General features: G+C 37.0%; 1 protein-coding gene across 3 annotated transcripts in view; it reads right to left on the reverse strand.

Annotated features, from left to right (window-relative positions):
• Positions 1-25,036, reverse strand: part of LDAH (lipid droplet associated hydrolase) — a 101,822-nt gene that overhangs the window by 19,317 nt on the left and 57,469 nt on the right. For 2 of the 3 annotated variants that reach the window (XM_077751037.1, XM_077751038.1), the window contains one exon: positions 12,577-12,811. In XM_077751037.1, coding sequence (XP_077607163.1) covers positions 12,577-12,811 — 235 coding nt within the window. Of the gene's footprint in view, positions 1-12,244; positions 12,355-12,576; positions 12,812-25,036 lie in introns of those variants that run through there. The other variant, XM_077751039.1, reaches the window with a different exon arrangement.

A 25,036-nucleotide genomic window follows, 5' to 3' on the forward strand; every position in this document is an offset into this window, starting at 1 on the left:
CATCCCTGCACCTTCCTCATACCTTCCTTCTACCCTGACTCCTCTTGGAGCTGTGGGTAATAAACTCTTATTCCAAAGGCAGCTGTCCTCCATGTCTGTCATATTGCCACAGCTGATTAAAACACATTCTGGGCACATTTTCAAACAAGGAGGCAGAGCTGGTATGGGGAGTTCAGTGTAGTGGTTTTGTAGGGCAGAGTAGTGGAGGAGGGAGAGCCGCTGAAGGAGCGGGTGGGGAGCAAGCTCCAGAGATCTGCAGAAGGACCTAAACTAAATGCTGTTCTGCAACCAACTAACAAAGCTTAAAAGCAAGAACAGAAAGGATCCAACTATTTCCAAGTAACATAACTGTCCCATAGCAAAGCTTAAGAACATCACCATAAATACAAAAGTACCCAGCATCCAACAAAGTAAAATTAACAATGTAAAGCATCCCATAAATAGCTATTGAGTATGAAAGGCAGGAAAATACAACCCAAGATAAGAAAAAAAAATTAATAAAAACTGACCCCAAAGTGACAAAGATAATAAAATTGGTTAACATTCAAGAAATGGTGCTGGGAAAATTGGATATACACATGCAAAGGGATGAGCTGGACCACTATCTCATACTATACACAGAAATTAATTCAAAATGGATCACAGTCCTAAATTTAACAACTAAATCTATAAAACTCTTGGAAGGAAACCTAAGAAAAATCTTTATGATCTCAGATTAGGCAATGGGTTCTAAAATATGGCATTAAAAGCACAAGTGACAAAAGGGAAATTAAACAGGTTTTCATAAAAATTAACACTGCTTGAGCTTTACAGGACACTGTCATGAAAGTGAAAGACAACCCACAGAATGAAAGAAAATTGTACATCTAATAAGGATCTAGTATCCAGAATATATAAAGAACTCTTACAATTTAACAACAAAAAGACAAAAAGTTTATTAAAAGTGGGCAAAGGATTTAAACAGGCATTACTCTAAAGATGTACAAATGGCCAATAAGCATGTAAAAAGATGCTCAACATCATGAGCCATCAATGAAATGCAATCAAAACTATGAGATACCACATCACACATCACTACTAGGATGCTACAAGATAAAAGACAAACAAAAGCCAGTGTTGACAGGGATGCAGAGAAACTGAAACCCTCGTACATTGTGGGTAGCACTGTAAATTGGTACAGGCACTGTGGAAACAGTTGGACAGTTCCTCAAAATGTTAAATATCGAGTTACCTCATACATCCAGCGATTGCGATTGTAGGTGTCAACAAACCCAAAAGAACTGAAAACAGAGGTCCACACAAAGCTTTGCGTCAATGTGTATAGCAGCATTGTTTGTGATAACCAAAAAGTAGAAACAAATGCATGGCTATCAAATGAGAAATGGAAAATAAACATATGCTACTGCCATACAATAGGATATTATTGAGCAATAATGAAGTACTAATATATGCTACAACATGAATGAACTCTGGACACATCATGCTAAATGAAAGAAACAAGCCACAAAAGGCTACATATTGTATAATTCCTTTTATAATTAAATGTGCACTATAGGCAAATACATTGAGAAAGTAGATGAGTGGTTGTCAGGGACTGGGGGAAGGGAGAAACGGGAAGTGATGGGCATAGGGTTTCCTTTGAGGTGATGAAAATATTTTAAAGTCAGACTGGTTGTCATGGTTGCACTACTCTTAAGATTATACTAAAAAAACCCCACTGAATTGTGCACTTTAAAGGAGTGAGTTTTATGGCATTTTAATTATATCAAAATTAACCTATTTAAAAAATTGGTATTTTCAGATATTGAAAGTTTTATAACCTATACCATATATTTGAGAAGTGAGAAATATTGAACATGTTAAATCAAATTATGGAAGATATAAGAAAGACTCATATCAAACTTCTACAGATGAAAAAAACACTGGATGGGATAAGAGTAGAGTAGACATCATAAAAAAATTTAGTGAATTGAAGACAGAAATAGAAACTATCCAAAAGAAAACACAGAGAGAAAGAAAGTGGGGGAGAGGAGGAGGAGGGGAAGGACAGAACATCAATGACCCACAAGTGAACTTCCAAGTGGCGTCATATACTACGTGATTAGAGTCTTTGAAGGAGGGAGGTACAAAAAAAAATCAGAAAAAATATTAAAATATTAAAGCCATAGACCCACAAATCCAAGAAGCTCAAAGAATCCCAAAGCACAAGAACCATGAAGAAAATTATATTAAAGTACCTAATGAATTCCTTCAAACTAGTGATAAAGAGAAAATCTTAAAAGTAGACAGAGAAAAATGACACACAGTTGACACTTGATCAACATGGGTTTGAATTGTGTGGGTTCACTTATACATAGATTCTTTTTGATAAATACAGGACAGTACTGGAAATATATTTTCTCTTCCTTATGATTTTCTTTTCTCTAGCTTACTTTCTTGTATGAATATAGTATATAATCTACAAAATATGTGTTAACTGACTGTTTCTGTTATCTGTAAGGCTTCTGCTCAACAGGCTATTAATAGTTAAATTTTGGGGGAGTCAAAAGTTAGATAAAGAATTTTGACTGCTTGGGGGGTTGGTGCCCCTACTGCCCACATTGTTTAAGGGTCAACTGTATTACTTATAGAGGGACCAAGACATAAAATGACAGAAGATTTCTTCTAAAAATGATGTAACTAGGAGACAACAGAAGAACACTTTTAAAGTAATGAAGGGGGAAAAAAAAGCCTTGCCAATCTAGAATTTTATAGTTAGTAAAATTGGCTTTCAGGTATACAAAAACTAAAAGAATTAACTACCATTGAAACTAAAAGAAATGTTATGAGAAATACTTGAAGCAAAAAGATGGTAGACTTTTCCTGCCCAAGAGCCTGCTTGGGATTTTCTCTCAAAAATAAAAAAATTAAAAAAGGAGAAATAGTAATTATGTGGGTAAATTTAAAATACAATTTTTCTGTTATTTATATCTTTTTATAGGACAATTGACTTTAAAAAATAGTAATACCATATCAAAGTAAAATATATGACAACAATATCACAAATGCTAGGAAGGAGAAAAGGCTTACTGTAGTTAAGTTTCTTATGGCATACTTCAAGTGGTATGTCATTTGCAGACTGTAAAAGTTAAAAATGTTCATTGCAAATCCTAAAGCAACCTCTGAAACAGCAAAACAAAGAATAACTAATCATCCAATGAAGGAGATAAAATGTCCAATTAATTCATAGGAGGGTAGAAAAAAGCAAAATGGAACAAAGAACATAGGAGACAAATAGAAAATATATATCAAGATTGAAGATTTAACCCCAGCCCTATTCATAACTACAGTAAATATAAATTGTCTTTACATTAAAATCAAAAAGCAGAGTGGGTAAGAAAGCAAGATTCAACTATTTGCTGCCAACAAGAAATGGATCTTAATATAAAGACACAAATAAGCTAAAAGTAAAAAGACAGAAAAAGATAAATCATGCAACATTAGTCAAAAGAAAAGTGGAATGACTATATTAATATTAAACAAAATGGATGTCAGAGCCAATAATATTACCAGAGATAAAGAGGGTGATTCTGTAGTGATAAAGGGTCAATTCATCAGGAATATATAAAAGTCCTAAATGTTCATGCACCTGGTATGTTTGAACTTCAAAGTATGTGAAGTAAGAACTAACAGAAATATAAAAAGAAATTGACAAATCCACAAATATAGTCAGAGACTTCAATACTCATCCTCTAATAATTAAATTTTAAAAGTTTGTTTATTTATTTATTTAGAGAGCACATACAGGGGAGGGGCAGAGAGAAAGAGAAAATCCACACTCTCAGTGTGGAGTCTGATGGAGGGCTTGAACTTACAAACTGCAAGATCATGTCCTGAGCTGAAACTGAAACTGAGAGTTGGATGTTTCCACCCAGGTGCCCTGACATCTTCTATAAACTTTTATTTTTATTTATTTATTTTTTTAAACAGAGAGACAGAGCACAAGCTGGGGAGGGGCAGAGAGAGAGAAAGAGACACAGAATCCGAAGCAGGCTCCAGGCTCTGAGCTGTCAGCACAGAGCCCAACACGGGGCTGGAACTCATGGACTGTGAGATCATGACCTGAGCCTAAGTCGAACACTTAACTGACTGACTGAACCACCCAGGCGCTTTAACATATTCTAATAATTGATAGAACAGTTAGGGAGGAAAATCACTAAGGATACAGAAAATGACATCATCAATCAACCTGACCAAAGTGACATCTATAGAACAGTCTATCCAATAAGAACAGAATATACATTCTTTTAAAGTATCCACAGAGCATTTCCCAAGTTAAGCTATATCCTGGTCCATAAAAGATGTATCAATCCATTTAAATAAAATCATACAAAATATGTTCTCTGGCCATAATGGAACCAAATTAGAAATCAATAACAGAAAGATATCTGGAAAAGCTCCAGATATCTAGAAATGAAGTAACACATTTCTAAATAACCCCTGGGTCAAAGAAGAAATCTAAAAGGAAATAAAAGAGTATTGTGAAGTGAATAAAAAGAAAAACACAACATATCAAAATTTGTGGAACATGACCACAGCAGTATTTAGAGAGCAGTTTATAAAGCACCAAAACCCTATTTTATAAGTGGAAAAAGATCTCAACTAAATGACCTCTGTTCCACCGTAAGAAACTAGAAAAAGAAAATTAACCTGAAAGTAGGCAGAATAAACAAGAACGCTCATAGCAGAAATTAATTAATTAGAAGCCAGAAAAACAACTGAGAAAATAAATAACACCAAGAATAAGTTCAGTAAAATTGATAAACCTTTAGCCAGACTGATCAGGAAAAAACATGTGGGAAGACATGAGACATAAAACATTACCAAATATCAGGAAAGAGAAGTGACCTCCTATAGATTTTACAGACACCAAAAGGATAATCAAGGTAATTTTGGGAACAATTTTATGCCAAGAAATTCAACAACTTAGATAAAAACGAATAAAATCTACAACAAAGACAAAATTTTAAGCTTACTTGAAAACAGATAACCTGAAAAGTCTTATATGAAAGAAATTAAATTTGTAATTTAAAGCCTTTTCACAAAGAAAACTCCAGGGCACGAGGACTTCATTGGTCCACTCTACCAAATATTTAAGGAAGAAATAATAGTGACTCTACAAAAACTCTTCTGGAAATGACTACACATATATGGATACTGGATTTCTGACAGAGATAGCAATCAAGAGCAGCAGAAAATAGGTGGTCTGTGGCGGGTAGGATTCTAAGATGAAACAAATAATCCTTGCCCTCCTGGGATTCGTTCCCTTTTGAGTGTGGATGGAACCTATAAATCTGATGACATATTACCCCCATGACTAGGTTACGTTATAGAGCAGAGATGACTTTAAAGGTAATTATCCTGGTGAGTCTAACCTAATCATAGAAGTCCTTCAAAATCTGAGTTTTCCTCTGGCTGGTGGGAGAAGAGGAAGTTAGAGACTCAAAGTGCTAACTGGATTAGAAGTACCACTGCTGGTTTGAAGAAGGAGCATTTAGAAAGGAATGGAGAGTGACCGCTAGGAGCTGAGAGGGACCACTGGCTCAGAGTGAGCAAGAGAATGGGGACCTCAGTCACAAAGCCACATAAACTGGACTTTGCCAACAATCTGAATGAGCTCTGAAGTGGAATTCTGGATGTGCAGGGCCATCAGGGAGGTTTCTGAGATCCAGGCATGGTGACTGTTGAGCTGAGTGGGAGCTATATGGGAGTTTGCTTTGGGATAGTTCGTGGAAGTAAAAGCACTGATGTTTTAATCACTTTTCTGTATGTCATTCTTCAAAAAACAACTTAAAAATCTGAATAACTTGGTAAGGAATTTTATATTTCTAAAAGTAAAATTTTTATCAGGGAATGTATCTCACCCTTCCTTTACTTCTATTTTTTTTTTCTGATAATTTCTAAGTATACTTTTTTAAGAAAGTAACATACCAGTTTCCTTTCCAGTAATTGCTCCAAGGAAGCCATTTTTTTTTTCATTCCTCAGAAATGCTTGTAACACAACACAGTGGTCAGAAATAATAATACCAAATGGACATGTAATTTCCTAAGGGGAAAACACATTTCTCTTGGCAATGGCTGTCAACAGCATTCCTGGAAACCCAGCAGAATTCAGAGTTTCAAGCACCACAGTGAAGGAAATATCCAGGAGCAGGAGTAATGGAAAGAAAAACATGAAGGAAAGAGAATGATTTGGGAGAGTATGAGTTGTTTACTTTTTTTTCCCATTACAAATCTAAATGCAGGTGTAAAAAAACTTGCCACAGAGTCTGATACTCTATTTCCTTAGCTATCGTATCTTTGAACCTGCTTGGTGTTCAAGTGTCACTACAGGCCTTCACGTCACAGGAGAGTGGCTAATGGAAAAGGAGTGGGGGCTGGCACTGGAGGGACCCGTGGGACTTGCATCTCACAGGCCAGACTAAGTGTCACTAAGCTCTTCCAATTACATGTAATGTACGACAGAAGACTGCCTTTTGCTGACCTCAGTCACACGTACCGATGTGATTTTTCATCTCTCTGGAAAAATCCCAAGTCATCTTCAAGTCCAAATTCATTTCTCTTCTCTTCCCTTCCGTACCTAGGTAGAACTGATTTCTCCTTTATTGGTACCACTCATGCCCTGTGGCTGTTCTCATGATGGCCCTAACGGTGATGTATTAAAATTCTTCCACGCTGGAAGTTATATTAAAGGCAGGGGCTATATTTCATTTTTTTACTCTCTCCAGTGCTTATCAGAGTATTCGGTTCATGACAGGTATCAGTGAGGGTTGTTAAATGAAATGGGATGGGACTGAGCTGGTGTTGGGTATTTTCGGGGCGATGGGAGGTGGGAGAAAAAACCTGCTGCAAGAGGTGACCTCACAATGGAGGCCGGAAGTGGAGGCAGAAGCACACTGACACTGGTGAGTCTGGTGGGGAGGTACTGGTATCAGACTGGGACAAATCGCTCCAGGCATGGGGGACAGTCTAAGAGCTTCTGCTGAAACCGGCCGAAAATTAGGCCTCATACAGCACTGGTCTCAGCAGTGGGGGACAATGCAGAGGGAAGTAAACCCATAATTAATGATATAATAGGAAGTTTGGGGGAGATGCATACATAATTGTCTGAAGAAGAGCTTGGGGACTGGAAGCCAAGTCCTGATGTTGTGGTGGCAGGTGGCCCTCGACCACTAGTAAGGCTCCACAGAATGTCCCAGTTTGTCTGGTGTTGCCATTATACTGGTTATCATAACTACCCATTTAGTCCGCAAACAGGTCATCTTCTTTCTGTGACACTAAGTTCACCAAAGTGAAAAACACAACTGAAGGTGTATTTTTTTTTTAGAAAAAAATAATACAGCTTTTTAGAGCGGCAGATTATATACATTTATACACACACATATATAAATTTCTTTAGAAAAACGTAGTAAAATCTTCATTGAATGACCTAATTCTAAACCAGAGATGATATTCTAGTGTTGTATCCAATCACCTTTTGTCCTAAATCCTAATACTGACCAACACACACAAACACACACACACACACACACACACACACACACACCTCCTTCATGCTATATTTTAGGCTAAACGTCTGTGAATTATTAAAGCTGGAGTTGCCTTTTATAAATACAAAGTTTCTAAGCTACACACATAAATGAGAGGAGAGGTAACAAGGGAGCCTGATTTTGTCTTATTCAAAAAGTTATTCTGAGATTGAATTAAAAATATTCGGAGAAGCAACTTGTGATTCTGTAGTAAAGCTTATGTTTCAGTTCGTTGAAGAGTTCATTTCAAATCATTGTACATGTTTTAAAAAGCTATTTCCATATAGATTAAGTAAAGGAAAGATAATGAAAGCTTTTTGTTTGTTTTTTGTTTTGGTTTTTACAAGAATGTATGCAACAAAGTAACATAACCTATCAGGAAAAACCTTTGTCTCTGCACTGTTTTTTCTAGTTAGGTAACTGAGAGGAATTAGAACATCCATTCAGCCTAATGAAAAGACCCCAGAATATTTTTTAAAGTTAATTATCTTGACCTGTGATACTGCTAAGCTAAAATATATTTGCTTTCGGCTTTGATCAGGAAATCCAATTTAGCTGTCTCAGTGAAAAGCCTATTTCTAATGAAACAGAAGAACATCTATTGTAAAGAAAATATGTAGTAGCAAACATTCCAGAATTAAAGTAAAAAACCCCATATATTTTCTTTGAAAACAACACTTAAAACAATCTAATTATGTAAATTCATCTGATGGACACTGTGGTAAAGTTTATAAAGTATGCTAATTGAATTAGGGCTACTCTTTGAATGCTGGAGAGGAAGTGGTTTTACTCAGTTTGGTGAAGGAGGCTAATACATAGAATCTTAGCCTACAGGAAGTGCCATCTTTGCCAAAAGGGCAGCAGCATTTGAGATGCTTGAATATTTTGGTTCCCTGAATTTTTCAGACTTTACTACAACAAAAAAATATGTGTATAAACTAAAGGATACAGAAAATCAGTTTCTATCTAGATAGGGCAGGATTTATTATCCACTACTTGGACTAGCAAACTTCCTCCGTTTGTTTCTGTAAGATTTCTACCAAAGCACAGACATTACATAATGTGCAAACACTGCAAGGCCTCCTAAAAGTCAAGCTGGCATGTTCAAGGTCACTCTTTGGATGACGGTAAAGCCAGAGAAACAGGTCTACAGGGGATGTCACAGATGACACAGACCACTGAGAATGACCTTGGAGCTGCTCTTTTTTCTTGATAAACCATCTCTTTGTGTAACCTAAAAATCATGCTGCTGACTCAAGTGGCTGGTCTGAATACTGATTACCTTTACCATCCATGGGATATAAGCTTGGAAGGAGTTGGCTAATCGTCTGCAAAAGCCAGGGTCTTACGAGTATGGGTCTCTCTTAGCCGGGAGCTTCTTCCTTTTGTAGTAAGCGAGGTAATAGGAATCGTCTAGGGGGCTGCCAGGGCAAGCCTGAGCAAAGCAGCGTCTGTGGTACTTGCTGCAAGAGGAGGCAAGGGTGACATGGGACCCAAAGGGGACAGGTAGGAGGAGACTGGCTAGCATGATTAAAATGCTTGGTTAGGGATCAGCCTAGGGTCACGACTACAAGACTTAACTAAAACCCAAGTAGACAATGAGCCAAGGACCCAAAGAAGAAAAACAAGTAATTTTCACCTGCTTTCCCTTTACCCAAGGTTACAGATTGAGTAGGGAATGGGGAAAAAAGAGACCGCCAAAGTACTGCTTACTTGGACATCAGAAGGCCTGATCTAGAACAAAGGGAACAGAATATTAGAGAAGGAAGGGTGTCAGAAATAGGAGAGCTGTGTTCCAAAAGTTTGTTTGCATGTTGGTTGTTTGGAATGGAGATGAGGTAAGGCAGCTGAGAGCTCAGTCTGGTTTAGAGTCTAATTTGCACATAGTATAACTTTACAGGGGTTGTGTGGAAAAGGAATCTCAGGGCTCCCCAGGCAGCAATGTGGCTAAAAGGTTCTGATTTCCTTGAGCCAGGGAGGATAGTGTGTCATGTCCAAACTGTCTTGCTCCTGAATGCCTGCCCCTGGGGCCACCGAAAGACGCAGCAGGAGGTAAATTACTACAGCTGAAAGGAAGAGTCCTTTCTCTCAAGTGCAGCTTATACAGCTCACTTCTCTAAAATGTATGTAGAAAAACAAGTACAACTTTTGTATACTCCATGTCCTGGTTTGGGTTTAGAATATATTTCTCTTTTTTTCAAATGTTTATTCATTTTTGAGACAGAGACAGAGCACAAGTGGGGGAGGGGCAGAGAGAGAGGGAGACACAGAATCTGAAGCAGGCTCCAGGCTCTGAGCTGTCCGCACAGAGCACAATGCAGGGCTTGAACCCACAAACTGCGAGATCAGGACCTGAGCTGAAGTGGGATGCTTAACCGACTGAGCCACCCAGGTGCTCCTAAAACATATTTCTAAAGAGGTATAAGAAAAGCACATGTAGCTGACTATCCAATGCCTATCAGAAACTCGTATGTTTTGGGCAACGTATTCTATAAATGTCTATTAAATTCTGTTAGTGAACACTGTGATTGAATTCTTCTATATCCTTGCTCATTTTCTGTCTTGTTCCATCAACCGTTAAGAGAGGTGTGCCTAAGTATCCACCTGTAACTGTGGATTTGTCCATTATTTCTTTCATTTCTATTGTTTTTTGCTTCATATATTTTGCAGGTCTCTTGTTTGGTGCACACATGTTTAGGATTGCTGTCTTCTGTCTTCTTGGTAGACTGAACCTTTTATTATTGTTATGCAATGTCCCTCTCTGTCCCTGGTAATTTTTTTTTTTGCTCTGAAGTCTACTTTATCTGATATTGATACAGTCATTCCTAGTTCCTTTTGATTATTGTTTACATGATGTATCTTTGCCCATTCTTTTACTTTCAATCTACTTATATATAATTATATTTGAACTGAATTGTCTGAAGACAGCATATACTTAGGTAATACTTTTTAATCCACGTTGCCGATATTTGTCTTTTATATGGTGTGTTTTGACTATTTACATTTAATGTAATTATTGGTATGTTAGAGCTTGTATGCCATTTTATTATTTGTTTTCTGTTTCTTATGGTTTTTTGTCTGTGTTCCCTAATATTCAGGGGTTTTAGTACTTGGTAGGAGAAGCAGAGAAAGATACATCTATTCAATCCTCCTAGAAGCAGAATTCCTCGTAGGAAAATGGAGTCCCTAACTGGAAAATGCATTTTATAATCTCCCCTATAGGGTAAAAAGAAAAATACCAAAGTAAAAAAAAAAAATGATAAAGGAAAATAAAATGACTTATTGAAGTAAATGTGGAGTAATTTTATACATGTTTGCCAGAATTTCACGTAACTTCCATTTTGGTTTCAAATATTTCCAAAGTGTATTGGTCCTTTAAAGATCATCTAGTCTCACTTTTGTTTAGAGCAATGACTGAGGGCCAGACAGGGGAAGGGACTAAACTGAGGTCACAGAGTAGGTTGGGAGCAAAACCAAAATGAGAATTGAGGGTTTCTGATTGGCAGTCAATACTATTTTCCCTTAGGCCATCTCTTTCTCTTCTATAATATGAGGGAAGGATAAAGGGCTGGACCTTATCCTTCTNTCACAGACTGAAACAGGCTCCAGGCTCTGAGCTGGCAGTCAGCACAGAGCCCAACGCGGGGCTTGAATCCATGAACCGCGAGATCATGACCTAAGTGAAAGTCGGACGCTTAACCGACTAAGCCACCCAGGCGCCCCGACCTTATCCTTCTTTAAAGGACCTCTCCAACTTCAATCTTTGGTGATTTTTATAACTGTCCTTATCTTTGCTTCCTTTCTTCCTATCTCATCTTCTTCCACTGCTATGTTAAGGCTATAATAAAGAATGGATGTTGGGGAAAGTATGGAGCAGACAAAAATCCATACAAAAAAGAAAATATATTGAAGTCTGTATTTGTAATGATTGCTTATTGCTACATATTTGGAAAAATAACCTTGTATAATCAATCTGTAGCTGTACAAGGGGGCTGTGACTTGTTTCTGGATTCATTATATACATGACTGTGTGGCGCTCTTAACATAGGTGAACATGGTAAACTTTATTCAGGAGTCTTGCCGCTATGACTGACTGGGGCAAAAAGATAATAGTAGCAACTATGGTGAAAAGAAGCTTAGCACTGTGGTAGATTGCCGAAGTTTGAACACTACTCACTAGTTGTGTGACTGAGCCAATCATGTACCTTCTCTGTATCTCAGTATCTTTATCTGTAAAACGGGGACAGTAAAATACTCAAACCTGATTAGTTTTGAGAACTACAAATAAAAGCTTAGAACGGTGCCAGTAGGTGCTGCTGCAACTGTTGTTATATCATTCACTGAAGGTTTATTATAAATAAAATATTATATAGAAACATTGCATATATTATATTTAATCCTACAATAACCTCTTGAGGTATAGATTAAGAAAGGATTATTTTATTATGAAAATAATTTACAATCATCCTATGAATTAGTATTACATACAAAGACAGATTATATTTAAAAACCAAGGTTGAAGCCAAAAGGTAAAGTAGCAAACATTCCCTGGAACATTTCACAAAATATAATCAGCACAACATCCAGTGTTGTATTACCATGACTATTATTTATTACTTTTATCATGTAAACTCCTCCAAAAACATTTAAAGAGGAAAACAAAAGCACAGCCTGCTCATTCTAGGAGAAGATATTGGGCCTGGTTTCCTTGGCTGGTTTCTGTTAGGTTCTTACACTGGACGAACAGGGCACATGCTGTACTCCTGTAAATACTCCTTCCCACCATCTAGCAGCGAGAGGGGAGAATCAGAAGGGTAAGGTTTACAATTAAAGCTTGATGAAATTAAAATTAAAGTTCCTATTTCTATTTTTATTTTATGTCTGGTTTTAAGCTTTGGGGAGAAAAGCAACAAACAATTCCTTGCTTGATATTCACTGACTGTCTGAAGTTGTTCTCCTAGTACTTTCTGATACAAGAATAAACATAAACCTTTTAAAACGTGCTTACCAAGGCAGAATGGTTCCAATATATTCTGGACCGAAAATTCGTTCTGCAGGTTCATCATCTGAAGGCTGGTTCTTAATATCAGGGACCTGATTTTCTCAGGACATGGTTTAAGTAAAAGGTAGCCAAGAGCATAGAGAGCATATCGAAGCCAGCACAGAAGTGGAGTGGCAATCCTGCCGTTTGGTGACTCCGACAGTCGCTCAATTGTTGGAAAAAGCAGAAAGGAGCGAATTACCTGCAATAAAATAATACTTTGGTGAGAAATTTTCTTAAGGGATAACCCACGGTTTTACTGTTTCTTCTGTATGGTATAGACAAATGACTGAATATGACTGAATGAGAAGAACCACTATCTGCTGTCTTCTCAGTGCACAAACAATCTGGGGGGCAGAGAAGGATATCCCTTGAGTTATTGGGGTTAATTTCCAGGGTAAGGAACAAATCAGATTCCTAGATAACTTCCTGATTATGACAGAAATTCATACTCCCTTTGAAGGATTGCCGAATTAGGAATTCATATGCCATTTCAGTAGTCATACCACCTTGACTAATGATACTAGAAGAAAGTAGAAATATGTAAAAAACTCTATTTCTAAGGGCACTTGGGTGGCTTAGATGGTTAAGTGTCTGACTTCAGCTCAGGTTGTGATCTCATGGTTTGTGAGTTTGAGCCCTGGCATCAGGCTCTGTGCTGACAGTGTGGAGCATGCTTGGGATTCTCCCTCTCTTCCTCTGTCTGTCCCTCCCCTGCTTGCTCTCTCAAAATAAATAAATATGCTTTATTATTTTTTTAAAAAATTTATTTATTTATCATTTATTTATTTATTTAAGTGTTTTACTTATTTCTGAGAGAGAGGGAGACAGCGTGAGCAGGGGAGGGTCAGAGAGAAAGGGAGATACAGAATCCGAAACAGGCTCCAGGCTCTGACCTAGCTGTCAGCACAGAGCCTGATGTGAGGCTCAAACTCATGAACTGTGAGATCATGACTTGAGCTGAAGTTGGATGCTTAACCGACTGATCCACCCAGGTGTCCCTAAAATATTTATTTTTGAGAGCGAGAGCATGAGCAGGGGAGGGGCAGAGAGAGAGAGAAGGAGACACAAAATCCAAAGCAGCCTCCAGGTTCTGAGCTAGCTGTCTGCAAAGAGCCCAACATGGGCCCCGAATCCACGAACTGTGAGATCATGACCTGAGCCAAAGTTGGACACTCCGCCAACTGAGCCACCCAGTCACCCCAAAATAAATAAGTAAGCTTAAAAAAAAAAGGAGAATTGTTTCTAGTCAGCATTTCTTTTACTGATTATATTTGGGGATAGTTCACTTTTTGAAAAACTCCCCTATTTCTTACTATTACCAGTAAAAGATCATCTTTAACAGAACCAAATATATTTCTAACAAACGATTTAACCTTAATAATGTGTAGGCTAGAAACAAGCAAAGCTGGAATCTCATACACAGGAAAATATTTGAGGACAAAAATATAATTAATTGAATTCATCAGGATGTCAAGAAATATATTTTAATAATACTCCACAAGAGCACTGCTAAAACATTTGGAATTTACCATTACCTACCATAAATATTTTAAAAATTAATGAAAATAATTTCTATGGGGGATCAGAAAAGGCAAATAGTTAAGCACAGTCCCTATGAATAATACAGTAATATGAATGGAATAGATCACCAATGTTAACAGATTATAGATCAGGAAACGAGAATGGACACAAAGGCTTTACTTTTTTAAAAAAAGTTTAAGTTAAATATAAGATACATACAGAAAAGCATATAAAACATTAATACGCAATTTAATAAATGATGTATAAAACGAACAGCTATGTGGCTCCAGAAGCAAAACACTGCCAGCATGGCATTTTCTAATCCCAACTCCTACCTCTCCTCATATCTTAGGTAACTTCTATCCTGACTTCCTTACTTTGCTTTATATCAATACTTATCATTCCTTAATGCTATAATCACTTCCTTATTTAACTTTACATTAATACTTATTGTCCTGTTATAGACTGAACTGTGTCTCTCCCAAATTCACAAGTTGAAGCCCTAACTTCCACTGCGATTATATGTAGAGATAGGTAATTAAGGTTAAAGGAGGTCACAAGGTGGGGCTGTGATAGATAGGATTAATACCTTCTAAGGAGACTGACCAGGAAATTCATTCTCTCTTCCCAGGCACACACAAAGAAGAGGTCTGCTGAACACACAAGAAGGTAGCTATCTACTAGCCAGGAAGTCTCAGGGGAAACTGTCTAAGCTGGCAGGTTGATCTTCGACCTCCAGCTACTAGAGCTGTGGGAAAGTAAATGTCAGTTGTTTAAGCCACCTAGTCTATGGTATTTTCTTACAGCAGTTTGAGCAGACTAATTCATATTTCTTAACACTTTAATTTTGTGTGTTAATGAACTTTATATAAATGCAATCATGTAGTATGTTTTTGTGTTTTACTTCTCTGAACACTGTAAGATCCATCCCATGTTGATATATGCAGCAATAGCTTATTAGCTTTGCTATATAGTTTTCCATTGCATGCACATACTACTCATTTTATCTGATAGATATCTGGGTTGTTTTCAGTCCAGAGGTATTACAAACATGCTGCTAGGAACATTTTTATATGTGTCTCTTGATGCATGTGTGCATGTATTTTTGTTGATGATATCACTCAAAGTAGAACTACTATGTCATATGGTATGCATAGTTCAGCTTTAGTAGATGATTCTAAATGATTCTCATGCCAACAGACATGAGAGTTTATATTGTTTCAAATCCACACTACATTTGGTATTGGCAAACTTTGTAATTTCGACTACTCTGATATATTTTCACTATGACTTTTTTTTCTCTGATGACCAGTAAGGTTGAACAGCTTTTATGTGTTTACTGGACATTTTCTATATCCCCTGAAGTGCTTATTCATGTGTCTTGCACACTTTTCTGTTAGGTTGCCTGCCATTTTTTCTTCCTGATTTGTAGTTTTCTGTTTTTTTAATTCTAGATTCTAGTCCTTTGTCATGTTGCAGTCCTTGGCTTGCCTGTTCATCTCTCTTTTTTTTTTTTTTTTTTTTTTAGTGGACATAAGTTCTTAAGTTTGATGAAGTTGATTTTAAGTCTTTTATACTGATTGTACTTTGTGCCTAGTTCTTTTTTAAAAAATTAAAAAAAAATTTGTTTGAGAGAGTGTGAGTGAGCAGAGGAGAGGGAGAGGGAGAAACAAGAAGAAGGCTCCATGCTCAGTGAAGAGCCCAACATGGGGCTTGATCCCACAACCCTGGGATCATGACCTGAGCCGAAATCAGAGTTGGATGCTCAATCGACTGAGCCACCCAGGTGCCTCTTTGTGCCTAGTTCAAAAAATTCTTGTGCAACCTCATATTATGAAGATATTACTTTTTTCATTCAAAATGCCTTTTTAAAAGAAATTAGGTAATGCTACCTCTGAGCTGTTCTACAATGTATGTTTAAGCTTCTGGTTGTGTTTAACTACAGTTGTCAGTGTGTTCCTTTGGTTTCAGGTATCAGTAACTTGCCATTTCTCTTATGTATTTACATTCCTCCTTCTGGATGAACTGAATGCACTTTTCCTGGTAGGAGCTGACAGTAAAAGTGGGTTTTTGTGGACTCTTTTTCATTCTCTACCATTGACAGCCATAGTAACATTGGGTGACACTGCCCAAATGTTCAAGTTGATCTGTAATTTGAACTAATATATGGTCTCTCTATTAGTGTCTCTATTACTAATAGTGAACAGGGATTTTTTTAAAAAAAGTTTATTTAAAATATTTTGAGGAGAGAGAGAGAGAATCTGAAGCAGGTTCTAGGCTCTGTGTGGAGCCCAATATGGGGCTTGATCTAAGAAACTGTAAGAGCATGACCTGAACTGAAATCAAGAGTCAGACACTTAACTAACTGAGCCACCCAGGTGTCACAATAACAGGGATTTGAAGGTGAAACTATGGAGGACTCTTTTCTTCAAGAGTTGAAGAATCACCGTTCTTGTTTTTCCTTGGTCATTATCTGTCAGCTGAGTGCTCTGCCATTTCCTGTAGACTTTTCCTTTTCTCTCAACAGGAGCTGAGATATTTTAGCTGTTTCTTTTTTGCTTATAAATAATTTGACCTCTACTAGATCTTCTCCTCTGTCACATAAGTAAGAATGTACTATTCCTTGTGGCCTTGGTGGTGAATAAAAGACACTCTTTGGGAGCAGGGAGCCACAGTCTTTCAGATGATTTTTAAAATGCTGCACTGGCAACAATACATGCACAGTGCTCAGAACATGAATTTGGAATGAATGCAGGGTCTCAGCTAGAATATGGGGATTTCTGCCACCTTAGCATCTTCTTAAGTACAACTCAGACAAGATACAAGATGGACTGTGCATGTTTAATCAATGCACTCATGGGGACTTGTGATGTAGATGACTGTGGGCTCCAGAATGTCAGAGATGATCCAGAACCCTCCAATCACAGCCAGCTGCCTGTACTGCAATGGGTTTATACAAAGATAATATACAAAGATTCACTTAATGGTTATGGGATCTCTGTGAAGTCTGAATGACTGAGAAAAGTCAGTTAAAGGAATCCTTCTCCCTGGATGCCATTTTCAGTGTGAACTCCAATTCTGTGTATTCAAACACAGACAGGAATGAGATCAGCTCTGGAATCCCAGGACTTTTCTGATACTTGGTCTTCTACCCCTTCTGGTGTAACACTGGGATACAGCATTCCTGATTCAGCTGTAACCACCATGGGGTGAGGATTAGGGTGAGCAGGGCGTGCAGCACCAGCATCAGGCCTCTTCTGCTGCAGGAGGCACCTGTAAAGAATCCAACAGCTTTCCAACATCTCCGGGTCCTCAGACAGGCCTCCCTGTCCTTGTATTTGGTGAGCAGTTGTATGCCTCTACTTCACCTTTGCCTTTCTGTCCAAAGACATTCTTTAGGACTGTGATCAGAGGCTGTAAGTCAAGTGTGACTGCTGTCTCTTAGAGACATGGAATATACCCCTAGACCGTTAAAGTAGTCTAACAACACCAAGTATTAAAGATGTGGATCAACAATAACTCTTACACAACATGGCATTAACTATTAGACTTTCCTCCTCTGTTTTTGAAAGTACAAGCACTTTCGTGGGTGCCTGGAACTCACACAGAAAGTACACTTTTATCATTCTGTTGAATGTTAGCAGTTTAAATTAGGGACCTGGCACTTCCCCTGGATACTAAGCAGCATGCGCTGAGTTCAAGAGGTAGAAACGATGAACTCTCTCAGCAACCGGAGTGGTGTTACAATTAGCCATTGATTCTACACCTTCATACTCAGAAGTCTTTCCCTCTCTTTTGGGTAGTTCTACCATCATGAGTCCTTATACTACTGTAAGTGCTACCAATGTTCTATTGGACTTAACAAGGCTCGAGAGATTCAAACAGGGTGGATTTACGCAAAGCAGTCTTCGGTGCAGGGAGAGGCAGGTTTCCCACTGCCCTGCTGAGGCCTCTCAGCTGAAGGACCACGAAGGAGCTACTTTCCCCAACCACAGGAAGAGTTCTCCCTTGAGGCTGGAAGCAGGTGTGTTAGCAGCTGCAGTGGCTGCAAAGGAAAAGATGAAGGAACTGACTTCTTGGCTTCAGCTAGGCTCTCGTTGGCCAGTCTCACCAAGAGCTATAGGAACACACCATGCTGAAGAAGCCAGGCCGGCCACACTCAGTCACAGCAGGCTCCCCGGCAGCCAGCATTCTTTAATAGTGTCTCCAAAAGCTCTGCGGTCTAGCTGTCCACATTTAGGTTCATAATCTACCTGAGACTGATTGTTATGTGTACTGTGAAATATGGGTCTAATTTAATTTCTTTCCATATGGAAACTCGATTGTCCCAGCATTATTAACTGCAAAGGCTGCCCCTTCCCTGCTTTTCTGCAGTGACACTCCTGTTGTGAATCCCGTGTAGATGTGAATGGGTCCTTTTCAGGGCTCTCAGACCCGGCCTACTTATCTAACTGTGCCAAAACCACAATGTCTTATCTAATAAAAGTTTCATAATATCTTTTGATATTTGGTAGAGTAAGTTAAACACCACCTTGTTGTTCTTCAAAAATGCCTTGAGTATTTTTGGCTCTCTGCAGTTCCATAAACATTTGAGAACTGCCTATTCAGGTTCCACGAACATCTCGTTGAGATTCTGATTATACTAAATCTATAAACTAATTTGAGAAGTAATATCTTTACAATATTGAGTTTTCCAACCCATGAACATGGGATAGCTCTTTTATGTGTCTCTAAAAATGTTTTATACATTTTACATACAGTCATCTTGCACAACTTTGTCAGAGTATTAGGTACTTATTTTTTATGCTATTGTAAATAGAATATTTTTAAAAATTTCATTTTCTAAGTGTTTGTTGCTTATATGTGATATAAATAATATTTACATGTTGATTTTGTGTCCAGCAAGTTTATTAAAGTCACTTATTAGTTCTGATAACTAATCTGTAGATTTTGTTGAATTTTCTAAGTACACACTCATATTATCCAGTGTTGTTTCTTCAAGTCCTTTTATCTTTTCTCTTATATTACCTTTAATATAATACAATGCCAAACTTTAATACAATGCTGACAGAAATAATTCTTGTGTCCAAACAAAAAAAATTTTTTCCCAATATAATTAATCACTAAGAAGCATGATGTGTACTAAACGTTTTCTAGAGATAAACTTTGTTGTATTGAAAACATTTCCTCTATTTCTAGTTTGTTGGTGGTTTTTAAAATAAAAAAATGGATGCTGAATTTTATCAATTACCCTTTTTGTACCTATTGGGATGATCATATGAGTTTTCTTCTTTCATTCATTAATGTGGTAAACCATCAATTGATTTTCTAATGTGAAACTAACTTTTGATTCTTGGGATAAACCACCATGGTCATGATACATCTTTTTTACATGGTTTCCTAATATTTTGTGTAGAACTGTTGCATGTTGATAAGTGAGTCTGGTCTCTAACTTTCTTTTCTTATTTTACTTTTTTCCAGGTTTGGATGTAAAGGATTTGCTAGTTTGAGGAAACTGAGTTGGAGAGTATGGTCTTCTCTTCCATGGTCTAGAGAATTTTGTAAAATAATAATGATTTAATTTCCAAATATTTGATAGAACTCATCAGTGAAGCCTAGAGTTTAGTTTTAGAAAGTTTTGCCTACTAGAAAAAACAAACAAAGTTTTGCCTATTGATGGATTCAATTTCTTTAATGGCTTAGGACCATTCAGGCTTTTAAAAATTCTTCTTGAATCTATTTGATGTTAACTTCTTCTATGGAGTTGTCTATTTCATTTAAACTTCAAAATGTATTAGCATAAAATTATTTATAGTATCCCACAATTATATTTCATCTCTGGACAGCCAGTAGCAATACTACTTCTTTCATTACTGATACTACTCGTACCAGATAGAGTAAACCTTTATAATCATGAAGGGACTCTGTTCACTTCTGGTAATGCTTTACCCTTAGGGCTTATTTTAATATTAACGTAGCTACACCAGCTTTCTTTTGGTGAGAATTTTCAAGATATAACTTTTCCTATTCTTTTATTTTCTACCTTTCTATGGCCTTACATTTAGAGAATATACTTGGATTTTTTTCTCTGTCTAATCTGAATATCTTTGTCTTTTAACTAATTTTAAACTATTATGCTTAACTAATATGCTTAATACATTTACTACATTTTTACTTAAATAATTCCTAATATTTTGGAGCTAAATCTAAAATATAAACCCCAAATCCTATGTTATTGCTTTTTATTGTTTGTATATCCTCACCTTATTTTTCTTTCTTACTATTTTTTCATGAGATACAAATAATAAAAATATAATTGATAGTAAGTATTAAGTAATTGAGTGAGCCACACAACAAATGAATAAAGCATGTATGTCAGTAAATCACAAAAATGATTAATAATTCTAAAGTAATTATATGACAGTTTAAGGAGTAAATAAAAATGAATAATATAATAAACAAAAATGCATATGTTAGTAAAATGTCCATGGTAGCTTAGGGAAGAAATAAACTAATGAAAGAAGACTAGGACTTGGTGGAAGTGGTAGTATACCCTTAAACAGGGTGTTGACGGAAGGCTTCAATGAAAAATGACATTTGTGCAAAGTCAGTCATGGAATAAGCTGGGAAATATTTGGGGGAAAAAAAGGTTTTCTGGGAGAGGGAGGAGCAAGTCAAGTGCAAAGGCCATAAAACAGAACCTAATTTGGTGTGTTGAGCAAAAGCAAGGAGAATAGTATCACTGCAGCGGGCTGTATAAAAGGAGAGCGGCTTACATTGTGATCACAGAGGCAGAAAGGGGACAGAGGATGTAGGGTCTAATAGGACTTTGGCTTTTACTTTGAGTAGCTGAGAAGCCTTTGAAGGGTTCTGGAAACAGGTGATAGGTCTGACTTCCATTTTAATAGAATTACTCTGGTGATTGTATTGTTAATATTATCTCAAACGTACTAAATCAATGAAATCAGACGAGATAGAAAAATGAGTTCTGAATATTGGAAAGGCAAAATTACCATATTTGTTTGAAATATTTTTAAAAATCTCATGTATAAAAATAATAGCTAAGTACAAATGTAAGAGAAAAATATAGGGCACTTATCTAAAGAAAAAAAATTTTTTTTTTAATAGTTTATTGTCAAATTAGTTTCCACATAACACTCAGTGCTCATCCCCACAAGTGTCCTCCTCCATGCCCAGCCCCCCCTCCCCCCACATCCATCAGTCCTCAGTTTTTGTCAGCATTCAAGAGTCTCTCATGGTTTGCTTCTCTCCCTTTCCCCCACCATTTCTGCCTAAAGAAAATTTTTATACACAAAGGGGCATTTCTTTGTTCTTCTGTAGCGAAAGAGATATAAATTCTTCCACTAAGCTAATTTATTAACTCAATCCCAATTAACATACTAAAACAATGTTCTTATTTTAAAATTTAATGAATTATATTAATGTTCACTTGGAAAATGAAATGCATTAACCACCCAGGAATTCAGAAAAAGAAGAGAAAGAGATTAGCTCTCCTAAATACTAGACCGATTATGAATCTACAATAAGTAAAACTCTATGATATCAGAAAAGGATCACACAGTTCAGTGGAACAAAAAGGAGTCTCAAAACAAACCTGAATACATGTGGGAATTAAATTTAGGATAAAGGCCATTGGCGGGGAAAAAAAGGAGTTGTTCATTAAATGTAGTAGGGAAAAATAAAAATGAAAAAGAATTATTTGGAACAGAGATGAGAGTTCATAATGAGGAGTGGCCCCCAATATTGTGGTATGCCCATACCATGGAACATTATAGGATTTCCAATTTCTCTCTTTTCTTTGAAATCAGCTGGTTGGGATTTAGCAAGCTTTAAATGAGACATTCTTTGCATTTGGGCTCACATGCTCTTTGGGCTTTTAATTATGAAAACAGAAAGGCGATTTTGCTTATTTTCAGATTCCTCAACAATGTCCTATAAATGATACCTGGAGAGGTCACTGGATAATGCAGTCTCTACTAACTGGGATTTAACTGTTCAGCTCTCAATCTTATTTTCTCCTCTGGGCAACTTTAGCATCATGTTAGTAAATAACCAAACCAACCGTCATCAGGGATTTGGTTAAAAAAAAAAATAATTCCAGGGAATAATGTGAGATCACTACCTTTAATCCTAATCTCCCAAATCTTCTGCCATTTCTAAAATAGCACCATGGATGATAAAGGAAAATATGCAGAACCAGGACTTTCAAGTGTTACGAATTCTTCATTAGGAAAGTAAAACTAATATGTTCTATTGTACTCTGTTTATCAAAGCAGAAAAATATCTTAAATGGGAAAGCTAGAACAAAATGCTTTTGGTTTTTTTTTTCCCTTGGCCAATCCACAGTTAAACCAGAACAATCACCTAATAAAAATGATGTCTTGTCTTTTCTTTATGTTTATTTATTTTTGAGAGAGAGAGAGAGAGGCAGTGTAAGGAGGGGAGAAGCAGACAGGGAGACACAGAATCTGAAGGAGGCTCCAGGCTGAGCTGTCAGTACAGAGCCCGATGCGGGGCTTGCACCCACAAACTGCAAAATCATGACATGAGCCAAAGATGGATGCTTAACCTACTGAGCCATCCAGGTGCCCTGAAAATGATCTATTTTCTAAGAAATCTAGTAGTTCAGTCCTTTATGATAACTTATTGCTCATTTTAGTTTCAAGTTTATTCACTTCAAAACAATGGCTTGCTTCTGTTTACTAAAATGTCTTTAAAAGATTTAGAGAATATAAATGGTTAATACAGTTACTGTCCTACTAAAAAATATACCATACAGATTCCATACTAGTTATGTAACCCTTAGTACAAAGGAACTTTGGACTGATCAAATCAGCTGGCAGAAAGAGGAAGCAATTTGTTACTTTGTATAAATGATCCATTACTGTGACCCATGTTAAACAAAACTGCATGCAAGGGAAACTCCACAAGCAACTACAGGGTTACATGTGGTTGATTTATATCAATAACAAAATGAGAATTAAAGTGCACTCTGAAATCATGGGAATGTACCGAAACAATAAGGAAGTTCTAATATATACTCTGAATGCATCATTGCCTCTCAAAACTAGAAGAAGACCAAAGATTGTTTATCACAACTAATACTTAGTTGATGAGACTTGGTTTTCCTCTCTTGCATTTGGAGAACAACAGTTATTACCTGTTGGGTGAAACTTATACTTTTCCTTAGATACCATAATGGTAACTTCAATGAAATTTATAGTCCAAATTTGATAGGATAAGCCGCAGTAATAAAATTTTTTTATTTATATAGAAATCTATTGGTAAAAAAATCACCAAGATCAAGGAAGTATACCCAATTTTATAACACAGCTGTGCAGTGAAGGTTTCCAAATCTGTGTACATGACAAAACATTTTCTTATGTTACTGTCTCATTAAAGAAAACTTCTAGGCTGGACAATTCATTCTACTCTAAGGAAGCATTTTCATATATTTCTGTTTTTTAGCTTTTTTAAAATAGTTTATTGCCAAGTTGGTTTCCATATAACACCCAGTGCTCATCACCACAAGTGCCATGGAGGAGGGCATTTTCATATATTTCACATTCTCCTTTGAAATCTACCAGAGTCAACTCTGATGATGAAGCAGAACCATGTTCTCTTGACTAGTACAGGAAAGTAAATATACACATTGGGACTTTTTAGAGAGGTACATTTTGGGGGATGAGAGATAGCATTTTGATGTTTATTTTTCCTGAATTTATTATTTTTATTAATTACAGAAAGGAAGTTAGGAACAACTTGAACTATAGCCATAAGGTAAGATGTATGATGTTCAAGTGTGGGTTGTATGCAATCTGTTTCATTAAATAGGTTTTTGTGTTTTTTTTTTTTTTTTAATTTCTAGGAGAGAGAGAGAGAGAGACAGCGTGAGCAGGGGAGGGTCAGAGAGAGAGGGAGTCACAGACTGAAACAGGCTCCAGGCTCTGAGCTGGCAGTCAGCACAGAGCCCGACGCGGGGCCCGAACCCACGAACCGCGAGATCATGACCTAAGCGAAAGTCGGACGCTTAACCGACTAAGCCACCCAGGCGCCCCAAATAGGTATTTTTTTTTAAGATGAAGAGTAAAATCCAAGAAAATTATCAATAAATTTAAGTGTTCAGATAGTGTACTATAGACGCATCCATTTTTCTGGGATGCAGCAAGGATGCCTCTAGGTTAGGATGACATGAAGCCAAGAGAAGTGGTCAAAAGAACAGCATGGGGAACTGTTATGTTCCCCATTTGTTTATTAGCTGAGCCCACCTTCTGTAATAATGGCAGGGTGCTTCTCCACTGCACATGTTGAAAACAAGAATGGATAGCATACCTTTTATATGAATGCACATATAGAATATGCACAATAAACCACCGAACCTTCAAAGATAAAGTTGCTAGCGATCAAAGCATAGACCTAGAAATAATTCTAGTTTAAACCTGTTCCTCTCTCTTTCCATAAGGCCAAGTTTTCCTCTCCTGAAGATAAGACTATTCAGCTTATTTAATCATACGTACACAGTTTATAAACTGCAGATGCCATTCTATTCTAATGATCAAGTTCTTGGTTTTTGAGATCTTATATTCTGCTTAACAATTTCATACATGAGTAAGATAGGAATATGCCCCACAGTAGGAAAGTGCTTACAATAATAGTAGTAGTGTTAGCTTACTACTTCCTAGGAACTATGCTAATGCACCCTGTGCACATTATCTCATTTAATACCTGTAACAACCTTATCAAGTAAGTTTCTTCATTCCATACATGGTGACAAAGATGAGGTATGCACTCAAGCATAACTTCAGAGTCCATGCCATTAATGACTATATACACTATATACTTGCATACAAAATAATTTCTTAGCAATCATTATTATCTGGTG

The sequence above is a fragment of the Crocuta crocuta genome, unplaced genomic scaffold (assembly GCF_008692635.1).
Source record: "Crocuta crocuta isolate KB4526 unplaced genomic scaffold, BGI_CrCroc_1.0 scaffold129, whole genome shotgun sequence".
Taxonomy (NCBI): Eukaryota; Metazoa; Chordata; class Mammalia; order Carnivora; family Hyaenidae; genus Crocuta; species Crocuta crocuta.